We start from the raw sequence: 13,112 nt of genomic DNA, 5'->3' as shown, positions 1-13,112 counted from the left end.
AGAGCAGAGGTTAACTTCTGCCCACCATACCCGTCAGCAGAAACGGAGGCAAGTCTGGAGGCCATGCAGAAAGATCTACTCTTGGATGTGAAGAAGAGGAACAACAGATGTTGTGAAACTGAAGATGGAGAAGACTTTCGCACATAGAAGACTTGAAGTTGTCCGTGATGCACCAATGGTGGAGCCTTTCATGGCAAGGTGGCCAGCTCTCTTTGAAGTCAGTGAGGTATGGCTTATCTCATCTTGGATTTGCTGTTGATAACGTTACAAGGGAAGTCTTGGGTCCATTGTCAAACTGCTAATATGATTGTATATTTCGTTGTGCTACAGTATATCTCCCCCTTCCTGATCGGCTGTATAACAGTGGCTTTCTACCCTCTAACCATTTTATTCTGATTCCTGTGCTTTTTACCTGTTTTCAGATCAATGCTGAATTCAAGAGAATCACCACCATGCCACTTCAGTCCAAGTTCCTGTCTCAGCTTGATCTCCACTCTGACAACCTGACGAAGCTGTTCCAAAAGAGGAGAGGACAGCTAGGGGAAAATCTCAAAAGACAAATGGCTGATGTAAGTCCTAACTGGTCCCACTGTCATGAAAAACCTGTAAAGTTATGAATTATGGCTGTTTTGGGGGAATTGAGATTTTTTTAAATTGAGGAAAGGCTATGGAAATGAATTTTTTTGTTACCACAAATGATTGGTAAAGAGGGCAATCAAATTGTACAGTGCTTTTATTTTTCATCTTTTTCCTTTCACTATTTGCATCTTTTTGTCTCAGTTTGAACCTTTCCTCTAAAATGAGGTATAGTACCGCTTTCAAACCTCTAGTGCCGCGTTACTTTTTCAATACTGGTATACCGTGCAACACTACTCACAGCAAGGCTTGTGCCATCGTAGGAATCCTGCTGTTATATTCTCCGAGAAATATGTAGTCATATAACAGTTTGAACCAGTAGTTGACTTTAAAATAAAGCACAATGGCTGAATTAAGACACTAATCAAGAAATGTTCCTTTCAGTGTGATGACGTTGATGCTGGACGAGAGTGTATCCTGAAGGGACTGTGTATCTACATTGGGCCTTGTAGTCCATGCAGAGTAAGGTCTGACCCATGACTAATTGTAACAGAAAGTATCTTCACTTTTATGTTTATATTGATGCCACTGTATGTCTGTTTGTCAGGGCTGAGACATATTTAGCCACAGACTTATCCCCCCCCCCCCGACATACCACAAAGCGCTTCGGGCAGTCCTTTGTGCCGGTGGCAATCAGGCTCCACAACCAGGCAGGGCCAGGACGGGCTAACTGCTGTGGACTGGAGGAGCTGGGTTGTGGACTGTAACCAATTAATTTAATTATTTAACATCATGATTGGACTTGTTTATTTTTCTTTTCACCACTTATAGCTCTATTTTAGCCCTATTTTAGCTCTTTTTATCCCTATGTATTTGTCCATCTTGTTTTTAACACATACTAATAAGTGTATGTTATGTATTAACTGTTTTACTGTTTTTAAATTGCTGTTATGCTGTAATGGACATCTGAATCTCCCCTCAGGGATAAATAAAGGTTTTCAATCAATATAGTGTTAGCCCTTGTTTAACCTTTGTCTGTTTTCTACAGGGTATGGATGAAGATGTCATCAACAAGGCCATCGAAGACACCACTGTGGGGATTTATGTTCTTAAAGATCATGCTTCAAGTGACGAACCAGAGAACATACGAAGGCATCAAGATATTGGAAGGTCTGGATAATGGCGCATTAGCTGTTGCAATGCTGTTCGGACTGATGTATGCCTTAAACCTCAGCTACCCTTCGCAGCTCCGCTACACCTTTGAGGTAGTCCAAAAGATTTTCATGGAACTGGATGGAGGTAAACTTTCAAACAAGGGACTCGCTCTAAAAAAACAGGCTCTTTCAGTGAAAGCATGTTGAAAATGTTAATTCGCTAAAAACGTGTTGACCGACGGAGAGAGACAGACAGACAGTGATAGACATTGGGCCCACTTGTTCTATGCGGCACCGAGGCATCTTAAAGGAAAACTCCAACATTTTGGGAAATTTGCTTATTTAACATCTTCCCTGGAGTTGGACAAGAAGATACCGGTACATACCTTTTTCGTCTCTCTGCATGCATTGGGCTTAGGGAACGCCTGGACCGTTAGCCTAGCTTAGCTTCATCACTGGAAGTGGGGCAGACATAGCCTAGTTCACTACAGTCAGGAAATATACTCCAAATACAACTACCAAACGTTCCTGTAAACATGTTGTGACCTGTGTATTTACCACGTCTCCCAGTCACACAAGTCACACGAGTCTCCCAGTCACACAAGTCTCCCAGTCACTTGTCACTTGTGTGACTGGGAGACTTGTGTGACTTGGAGACTCGTGTGACTTGTGTGACTGGGAGACTTGTGTGACTGGGAGACTTGTGTGACTTGGAGACTCGTGTGACTTGTGTGACTGGGAGACTTGTGTGACTTGGAGACTCGTGTGACTTGTGTGACTTGGAGACTCGTGTGACTTGTGTGACTTGGAGACTTGTGTGACTGGGAGACTTGTGTGACTTGTGTGACTTGGAGACTTGTGTGACTGGGAGACTTGTGTGACTGGGAGTCTTGTGTGACTGGGAGACTTGTGTGACTTGGAGACTTGTGTGACTTGTGTGACTTGTGTGACTTGGAGACTTGTGTGACTTGGAGACTCGTGTGACTTGTGTGACTTGGAGACTTGTGTGACTGGGAGACTTGTGTGACTGGGAGACTTGTGTGACTTGGAGACTTGTGTGACTTGGAGACTTGTGTGACTTGTGTGACTTGGAGACTCATGTGACTTGTGTGACTTGGAGACTTGTGTGACTTGTGTGACTTGGAGACTTGTGTGACTGGGAGACTTGTGTGACTTGGAGACTTGTGTGACTGGCAGACTTGTGTGACTGGGAGACTTGTGTGACTGGGAGACTTGTGTGACTGGGAGACTTGTGTGACTTGGAGACTTGTGTGACTTGTGTGACTTGTGTGACTTGGAGACTTGTGTGACTGGGAGACTCGTGTGACTTGTGTGACTTGGAACTTGTGTGACTGGGAGACTCGTGTGACTGGGAGACGTGGTAAATACACAGGTCACAACATGTTTACAGGAACGTTTGGGAGTTGTATTTTGATTGTAAATCTCTGCAAGCACAAAGGCTGCAACTGAATATTGCCTTCTCTTTCTGGGCAGTGCAGGTACGTACATGGAAAGGGAGAACTACTTCCAAATCGTGGATGCCTTAACCTGTAGTGATGCAAAAGCTTGAACCTATTTGATACAGTTTCTGTGCACCCCTTACATCTCCACATCCCCAGCACCTAACCCTGTAACATAAATAGAATAGAATGGAAATACTTGAATCATCCCGAGGGAAATTTGGCACTACAAATTGCTCACAGTAAACATTTAGGTAGACAAAACAAATCACAAATAAGAACAAAAAATGGCCTAAGAATAAATAAAATACGGTCCGGGATTCACATTTCCTATGTAATGTATGTACATGCTAATATAAATACAGTAACAAATAGAGATCTACATTAAGTGTATTGTAAGTGTAATATTGACAATGTTGTTTTAAAAGTAAAAGTCCAGGAAGATGGTAACCGTCACTCTGTGCTCAGTGATGCAGTGAGGCACTGATGCATATATAGTCTGATCACTGTGCATCACTGAGCACAGAGTGACAAATCAAGCCCATTAGTTATATTATTAAAGCTCTGATCTATAATTATAATAAAAAGATCTACTGCACTAACAATTCAAAACATTATGGAAATGTACTAGTGCTATCAATTCATAATTAATGGATATATCTTTAAATACAAGGACAAACACTAACCAGCTAAATGTGTTTTTTTTTAAACAGATATTTACAAACACAATACCTAATCAAACCATTAGTAATAGACAACCTAAACATATGCCTGATAACTGAATAATAATAATAATAATAATAATAATAATAATAATAATAATAATAATAATAATAATAATAATAATAATAATAATAATAATAATAATAATAATAATAATAATAATAATAATAATAATAATAATAATAATAATGATGTTATTGAACTGAACAGAACTACACACAGGCTACAAACAGTGTAGTACAGTGTAGTACCCCCTAATAGGCAAAACATATTTGAATAGATATCATTATGAAATTTCCCAGTTTATTATGTACATATAAACTAAGAAAAAATATATTGCAAGTTTTCTGAAATGTATGTTTATATATGCAAATGAGGCACTTCCCCATTAAATATGTGCACATTTATGGATGCAATAAGGCAAAATGAAGTAAAATAAACAACTAAATGTGTGTTATTGACGTTTTATTGTCACTAGTTTCATAGAAGACATGTTTAGGAAGCAAAATATAACAAAATCTCAAAATCAACAAAAAAAGTATATTTGCCTATTCACCTGGGGTGTCTCGCCTTAACTGACATCTTCAACCTGTCACTAGCCCAGGCAGTTGTTCCTGTATGCTTCAAAACCACCTCCATCACGTCACTGCCAAAAGACTCCTCTGCAGCTAGCCGTAATGACTTCCACCCTGTTGCACTCACCCCCATCATCATGAAGTGCTTCGAGAGGCTGGTGCTGGCTCATCTCAAATCTGGCCTCTCACCCTCACTGGATAAACACCAATTTGTCTACCGTGAGAACAGGAGCACGGAGGACACTATCTCCTCGGCATTACATTCCGCCCTCTCCCACCTGGATGACAGCAACACCCATGTGAGAATGCTGTTCACAGACTTCAGCTCAGTATTCAACACCATAATAGAATAGCAGTACTTTATTAATTTCCTGAGGGAAATTCAGCACCACAGATCGCTCACAATAAACATTTAGGTAGTCAAAAATAAGAATACACAGTCGAAGATATACATTCTAAGATATGTATATACATTCTAAAATCTACAATAAAATGTACCAGAACATGCGCAGATTTCCCAGGGAGTCTCTCTGAACAATCCAGAGACTCCGATCAACTTGGATGTTCAGGAGAGTGGAGACTCAAGCGCATATAAAAGTCTATTGGATCATGTCTCCAGCACTCCCACAGCCGTAGCTACAACTTACATCAAGGCTCTAATCAACATTCATTCATTTTATCCCCAGTTAAAACCGTCCAAAGCATCATCGGTACATCAGTCCCTGCAACTACTCAACACAAACGGTGTCTGAGGAAGGCACGCAGTATCGTCAATGACACCTCTCACCTCACATATTGCTCCAAGTCAAGCAGGCAGGAACATCTTCTTCCACCCTTTCACTGAACTCTGTACCACGGTGACAGCCGTGGACAGCCCTATGCACATTATGGTATAATGATTAAATATCTAACTTTAATGCAGATAAAGAGTGTAGGCCTATACTTGTACTTAAAATAAGTGTTGTATACTACAGTACATAGTAGTAGTCAATTGGATGAGGATTTCTTTTTTTTTTCATCTGATAAAGTAACAATTTAATACTAATAATAATAATTGTGACACAAAAATACAAATATACTGTATATTATTTTAAATCAACAAATGTATCAAACAACATAGATTGATGGAAAATCTTTATTTTTACGTTTATTAATTGACACTTGCAGGGTTGACACAAGGCCGGGGAGCACTAACATTTGTTAATTGGCCATGTGGGTAGATTATTTCAAAATATCTAATATCACCCGATGAATCGGTCTATCGCTACAACATAGCATTTCAAGTGCATTAGGATAAGTTTCTCTCTTCTCTCACATGGTGTACGTGGCAGTCTTTGGTCTGTGGTGTGCCTCTGTGTTCAATGTGTTCACATCCATCAAATTTGTGTTGACCCTTCAATGACCTTTAGAAACAGATATATCGTTTAGAAACAATATACAGCATAATTTAAAATAGACTGCCCTTTCAGATCCTTAAGTGTAATATATTAGCATTGCCCCCCAAAGCAGGAATGGACTACCAGACAGCAAGCAGAATAGCATTATAGCTTCAGCCTGTAATCCAAATTTAAGCAGATGAGTAAAAGCACCACCACCATAAATAAACCAATGATTGTTGAGTGTGGTACCTGTACATCAGCAGGCTACACTGTTACACTGGAGCCGAACTGGCTTCAGAGCAGCCTTAGTACTACACTGTTACACAGTCTAACTCACATTTGTCTCTCTTGTCTGGCTCCAGACCAGCCAAAGATTTATAATAATTTATTGAGGTTTCAAGTAAATATAATTAGATGCAATGTACATTATCAGTTCAAATCAGTACAAATTTCACTCTACCACTCAAGAGTCAAAAGATTATTATTCAGCCATTGTTGAACATTAAAATAATTCGAGTCTCTTCTATTCTCTTCTCTTCTCTTCTCTTCTCTTCGATTATATTCTTTTCTATTCTATTCTATCTGACATTTCTTCAGTCATGGTCAGTACATTTCTCTTCTCTTCTCTTCTCTTCTCTTCTCTTCTCTTCTCTTCTCTTCTCTTCTCTTCTCTTCTCTTCTCTTCTCAGTTTGGGGCCAATGTAGTGGAGTTGTTATTCATGGGAGGGGTGGTAGAGGTAGAGGAGGAGTCCATCTGCCCCCAGTGAGTACCCAGGGAGGTGATTCCACGGCTGTTGAAGTGCCCACTGAGCAGTAGCAGTTCACTGTCAGGGTAGCTGGCAGAGTGGAAGAAGGCCAAGCCGCTGGGCTGACCGGCAGTCAGAGATCGCCCTCTGGTGGTGCTGAAAGATATCTGGTATATATAGTTTCTGGGGTCGTATTTGCCCGACACCTGTGTGAAGGAAAGGAAAGAAAAGGTTGAATAATGGCATGTTTTTATCTAATTATTATCATCTTTTTATATAATATTTCAGCCTCATAATAATAATCAAAGCTCTGTTGAGTCTCCTCACCTGGATTAATGCCTCTCCTTCAAACAAGGTCATCTCCACCATGTTGCTGGTATTACGGCCCACCCTGGGGGTCCAGATGTAGTCATAGCTCAACTGGAACCTGCCGGAAACAGAGAGGATCTCCTCATCATGTTGTCGGTTAACTATTACAGAGCCGCAAAACTGTTCAATAATAATTATTGATAAATAAATCAGATGTAGGCCTATTAGTTCAGAAATAACACTTCTTTGCTTATGTGTTTCCCAAAAGGACACTATGCCAAAGCGGTTGTTATTACATAGAAGTAATTCTACACAATACACACAATGAACGTTGTATTCGTAGGTATTACGTCACACAATCAATGCCCTCTGTTGTTCTGAAAATAGGATGTTCACACTCTATAGACTGGATGTGAACTAATGTCCATTGGATGTCAAATGGTCCAGACCGATCTTACCCAGCGATGTAGCTGCTTCGAAGTTCCCACACTCTGACGGCGGTGATGCGTCCTAGCCCAGAGGTAGCGTAGGCTGAGCCCGTCCCGCGTCCCACGGTGTGGTAGGAATAGTGGTGTTCTGATGGATCTGGAGCCATAATAATAAAAGTCAAACAAAGCAAATCATGCAGAACCCTTAACTTGGTGTTTTAGTCAGTGATGTAAAGATGTGATGTAAGATGTGGCTACTAAGCCTGTTCAAAACGTCAAGTCAGAAGTGATTCAAATCAAGTATTAAAAATAAATGTTGAATGTGATGTAATAATGGTCACACTTACACTGAGCCAGAGCACTGGTGCACAGGAGACACAGAGCAAGGAAGTACATCATATCTGTAATACAAACCATCAACGGAAATGTTACCAAGATACAATAAAATAAAATATATTTAAAAAGTTACCAAAAGGTTACTAATGTGTATGTTAATTATTATCACCCATATCTGGATGTGTAGGATCCTAAAGGCACTCACTGACTGCAGGGAGAAGCTGAACCCAGGTGGAACTGCTGTGTTTCTTCGGTGGAGGTTTGCTGATGGTGTGACTGTGATGGTTCAGACCGGTGTTCCTCTTGCTTTTAAACTGTCGTAGAGCTTGCTCTCCTCTAGCTCAAAAAACACGACTTTATAATGGCAGGCGAGTGACGTCAGATTGTTTGTGCTATTGTTCTTTTCTGGTTTCAACACCCTTCTTAGTGGTTAAGGTGAATCCATGTGGAATTATGAAACATTTACTTCCTTCAGGGAACTTTGACACTTTCAGCAAGATATTCTGGTTCATCCGGGGGTTCCGTTGTAATTATTTTTGCAATGTGGAAATACACCGCAAAGATGCATTGTCATTGAATTGTCTTTTGGCATGACACATTCAGGCTAAGGGGAATCTACATTATCTGACATTTTGTATTGAACCCTCAGATGGATTAAATAACCAGCAGTTATATTATCTTCCAGTGAATTGACAGGCAGGATTAATAAAAGCTATACATTTAGTATAAAACGACACTTCTTAGCCTTTGATATAACCGTTAAAGGAAAATCTCCCCATGGTTAAATAATAGCAGTGTGTTGGTCAGACAAAGATAATCTGTAGAGCTGCTGAACAAAAATGGAGGAAAACCAAGCCATATATATATATATTAGTGTTGTGAAGGGCCAGATTAAACTGAGAATATCCCTTTATTGTTTGATATACTTTGTATATTATTTATATATATACACGGAATATCCCTTTACCTGCGTTCAGACCAGAGTAATATTCACTCTCCTATTGGACAGCGCCCCTAGGCGCCAGCGCGCAAGCCCCCAACGGCAAGTTCAAAGACAACTGCAGGCATGTCGGAACATGCCCGGAGTCAGCGTAGTAATACGAGACAAGGACTGAGGTTGGGACTAGATATTCACTTAAGTATAAATACAGCGCAAGGTGCGCACACCGTGCTTAGTCGCTTAGTTCAATTCAGTTACGTTCAGTACCTTACCCACCTTCACCACGAGTCAACGTGCAGTGAAGTGAGCAACCTTGCGTCTAACAGAGCATTGAGAACCGCGTGCGAATAGAATGGTAAAAGTGTCAGAGTTTAATGAAGTAACGTTGAGTTCGACTTAATCTAATGTGAAGTAAATAGTCGATCATTTATTGTATATCGTGCGGCCACAGTTCTTTCGTGTGTAACATTACCCAGCGGTTCGTCGTGTCTTTAGCTAGTGCACTTGGCCAGGCTGTGTGGCCTGGGTACGTCGCCCACACCCGAAGAGTCCTAGGCGGAGAACCGTTGGACATGTACACAGGAGAATCGGCGTCGGCGATTGCAGAACCATTACTGGTTGGATTGTATTGATTTGGAACGTGGTATCCGGAGAAGAGCATCGTTGATTTCCACTATCGTTTGGGATTCAACCTCGTGAGGATTACAACTCGGGCCTGCCTCGTGGACGGGGCTGGCTAGCTGTCGTCAATGCTGTCGGGCATTTGGATTACAATTATTGCTTTTGCTGCTGATCAAGGGAGTTTACAAGGACCGACTCCTGTACCTGGAGTCTCTTTATTCCTCATTGAATCAGACGGAGTACCCGAACATTCCTCTACCCTCCAGGCCTTACACCCCGGAGGGAACCCATTGTCTCAGTCGGTACCAGTGTTGCCCTATATAATTGCTACTATACGACAGGTGGTGTCAACTTAGACCCATCGTAGAATTCCTGCTATTCTTAGTGACTCATGCTCTTGACTGACTTTACGTATATTCTTCGCCATACAAGCGCGACCCTAATTCTCATTCTGTAACCTAACGTTGCCTAATAATAATAAATTACCCTCAAATACTATTTCTGTGTCAATGCCGTGTTCTTGTGGGTGTTCACCATCTATATTTGATGTACTGTCTGGCTAGTAATTAAAGTACATAACTAGCAGTGGTTTAATCTATCACAATCTTTAATACAGTCAGGGTTTTGTAACCCCTCAGTTACAATTAGAGCTGGGCCGTTAACGGCGTTAACGTGCTGTGTTAACGCGATACTAGTATTGCACGATAATATAATTAACGCATTAATCTAAAAAAATATATATATATATTTTTTACATTTTTTTTTTTACCTTTATTTACCCAGGGTAGGTTCTCTGAGCACAGATGCTCTTTTTCAGGAACGCCCTGCTTCACATTCACACAGTTCCATTCACACCTGGGAGCTGCCCAGTACAACCACAGTTGACACCATTGGCCACTGAGCAACTCCACTGGAGCAGTTGATTTGCATTAGCAGGGTTTGGCCCTGTCTGGCACCCAACGGGAAAAATATTATAGGCACTATAAGTAGACACCGCTACATAAAACAAGCTGGTCTGCCTGAGTGACTGGTGGAATAAGGAGAAATAGAGATTGGACTGATTGAGTCAAGCCATGTCACATAGTTCAAGTTTGAAATGCTTCTTTCTGTTTTGCTCCTGAGAGTGTGCTAGATACTGTACTGTACTGGTAATATTATTTATTTGTGTTAACTTCTGAATAAAACAACTTATTAAACACAAGTACATCTTATTGAACATTATTTTGATATTTCATTACCAATTATCATAGCAAAACAGCTTTTTCAAACAGTCTGTAATGCATTTTGGAAACGGGAGATGGGCTCATGGTGTAATGGGCCACCTGGCCTGAGAAACATAAGGAGGGAAAAAAAAGTAAGGACTTACTTCTGGTCATTATTTGGGTAGAACACACATATTTTGAATGCCTTCGGCAGGTTTTACATTTTTTTTGAGTCATTTTAATCTAGATTAATCTAGATTAAAAAAATGTATCTATGCCCACCTCTAATATATATATTAGGGATGCTCGATATTGGCTTTTTTACCGATATCAACCGATATACCGATATTGTCCAACTCTTAATTTCCGATACCGATATCAACCGATACCGATATATGCAGGGTTAACATTACATATCTCTTGTTGTGGAATTAACACAACATTATGCATACTTTTGACAATAAATAAAATCAGAATTTGTTCTTACTTGATTTTCTGGGTAAATAAAGGTTATAGAAATGTAAAAAATAAAAAATTATTCTTTTTGAAAACCGATACCGATATTTTCCAATATCACATTTTAATGCCGATATCGGCCGATAATATCGGTAGGCCGATAATATCGGACATCCCTAATATAAGGAAACCATGACTGCCTATAACAAAAAAATACGAGTGGCAAGAAAGGACTATTTTTCTAAGATTATCAAAGAGAATGCTGGAAACTCTAGAATATTATTCTCATCGACCAGCTACTCAACACTGCCCCCACCCCTCCACAGCATCAAAAAAGAACTAGCCTTATTCTTCAATAACTAAATAACTTCATTTAGAGCCAGCATTAGTCCTGATACATACATGGACACCATCGGCAAACCCTGCGAAAAAGTAACAATAGGAAAATTCGCTTGCATCAACTGAGCTTTACAAAACTGTCATGGAATGTAACTCCTCCACTTCCTGTATTGACCCTATACCCACAGCATTTTTTAAGCGAATATTTGAGAGTATTGCAAGTCATGTAAGATGCATTCAAAACAGCCGTCGTGAGACCCTTACTAAAGAAACCCAAACTAGACAGTAATGTACTGACCAACTATAGGCCGATATCCAACCTCCCATTCATCAGCAAGATACTTGAAAAAATGTTCTCAATACAAATAAACTCCTTTCTTCTCAAAGAAAATAACATCATGGAGGAATTTCAATCAGGCTTCAGAACGCACCATAGCACTGAAACTGCTCTTACTAAAATAATTAGTGACCTCAGAATAAACTCTGATGCAAACAAAGTCTCAAAGTATCGTCCTATTAGATCTAAGCGCAGCATTTTATACGATCGACCATGATATCCTAATAAATCGTCTAAAAAAGTTAGTTGGTCTTTCTGACTATGTATTAAACTGGTTCAGAACATATATCAAAGGGAGAAAATATTACGTCAGGCTTGGAGATCATTCTTTTGAGAAACATGACACCTACTTTGGAGTTCCAAGGGAGCTGCCTTGGTCCATTATTATTCTCAGTATACATGCTGCCACTTGGAGACATCATTAGAAAACACAATGTATGTTTCCATAATTACGCAGATGACACAATTGTACATCTCCGCTGAACCAAATTATCACACAGCTATTAACTCCATTTCCGCCTGTCTCTTAGCAATAAACAAATGGATGACGAACAACTTCCTCAAATTAAATGAGGACAAAACTGAAATCCTACTAGTCGGTGTGGTTATATAAAAGCCTTTAGATAACCAAGTTATTCAATAATCAGTCTATTCCTTGATGAAATAAAATCGACTTGGGACAATTTGATTAGAGGGGACTCAGGAAATGGTGACACTAAGTCTGAGGTATCTGTGTGTGACTGAAACTGGAATGTCGTCAGCTGATAAAAACATTTACATATAAAAGCAGGTCTGGCAGCTGTTTATCAGGAAACAATATAACTGTGCCAGTTACCACAGAGGTGTGAGGAACCAACATGTTTGATTGATTGATTGAAAACTTTATTAACAGATTGCAGAATGGGTACAGTACAGTACAGCTCAATACATACAATTGTTAAGGGGATGCAGACCAGAGAAAGACTTTCGTCTTGTTTACATCAGGGTCCCCCATTTTCAATTCATCATAACATATATGACACACACGACATACAGATAGACAGTACAGATGTTCCCGTAAGATCACTATCCAGACAGCTGAGACCCTGTCCACACGCACGCGGGGTGTTATGTAACCAAGCCTTAATGTGCGCGGTTGCACTGTTCGCCCACACGCAACCGGGGTTTTGGAACACTGCAACCGTGTTCTTTTACAACCGGAGTCCAGGGTGAAGTTTTGCGTGCATCCCGGTTGCAGTGGTTGCGTGTGGACATAGAAACCGAGGTTATTTCCAGTGTTTACAGCAGAGCTGTCCCAAGTAGCGTTATATGAAAATGATTGTAACAAACTTTAGTTCGAAGCGTATCGTCTGTGTTGAAGAGTGTTGTGATCGACTGATGTCTGTTGTCGCATTCCTGACCTGCAGAGTAAACCTGCAGCTGCGGCTAAACTAAGCTCATGTGTTGTCAAGTTATTGTTATAAGGAACCCAGTCCAAACTATAACAGTCTGCATCCCCTTAACAATTGTTTGTATTGAGCCGTATTGTATT

At 40.3% G+C, this 13,112-nt stretch overlaps 1 protein-coding gene across 1 annotated transcript; it reads right to left on the bottom strand.

Annotated features, from left to right (window-relative positions):
- Window positions 1-6,552: 6,552 nt before the first annotated feature.
- On the bottom strand, window positions 6,553-7,995 carry LOC311226517 (zymogen granule membrane protein 16-like; the record flags this gene model as incomplete). Its single annotated transcript, XM_084311939.1, has 5 exons — window positions 7,892-7,995; window positions 7,698-7,751; window positions 7,381-7,507; window positions 6,941-7,040; window positions 6,553-6,819 (listed from the first exon to the last, which is right to left on the bottom strand). The coding sequence occupies exons 2-5, from the start codon at window positions 7,747-7,749 to the stop codon at window positions 6,553-6,555; spliced, it is 546 nt and encodes a 181-aa protein (XP_084168065.1). The 5' UTR covers window positions 7,750-7,751; window positions 7,892-7,995.
- Window positions 7,996-13,112: the final 5,117 nt, after the last annotated feature.

Source organism: Notolepis coatsorum (assembly GCF_963971535.1).
Source record: "Notolepis coatsorum genome assembly, chromosome: 4".
In the NCBI taxonomy this organism is placed as follows: domain Eukaryota; kingdom Metazoa; phylum Chordata; class Actinopteri; order Aulopiformes; family Paralepididae; genus Notolepis; species Notolepis coatsorum.
The sequence above is the reverse complement of the archived record's forward strand: the minus strand, read 5'-3'. Positions and strand labels throughout refer to the sequence as shown.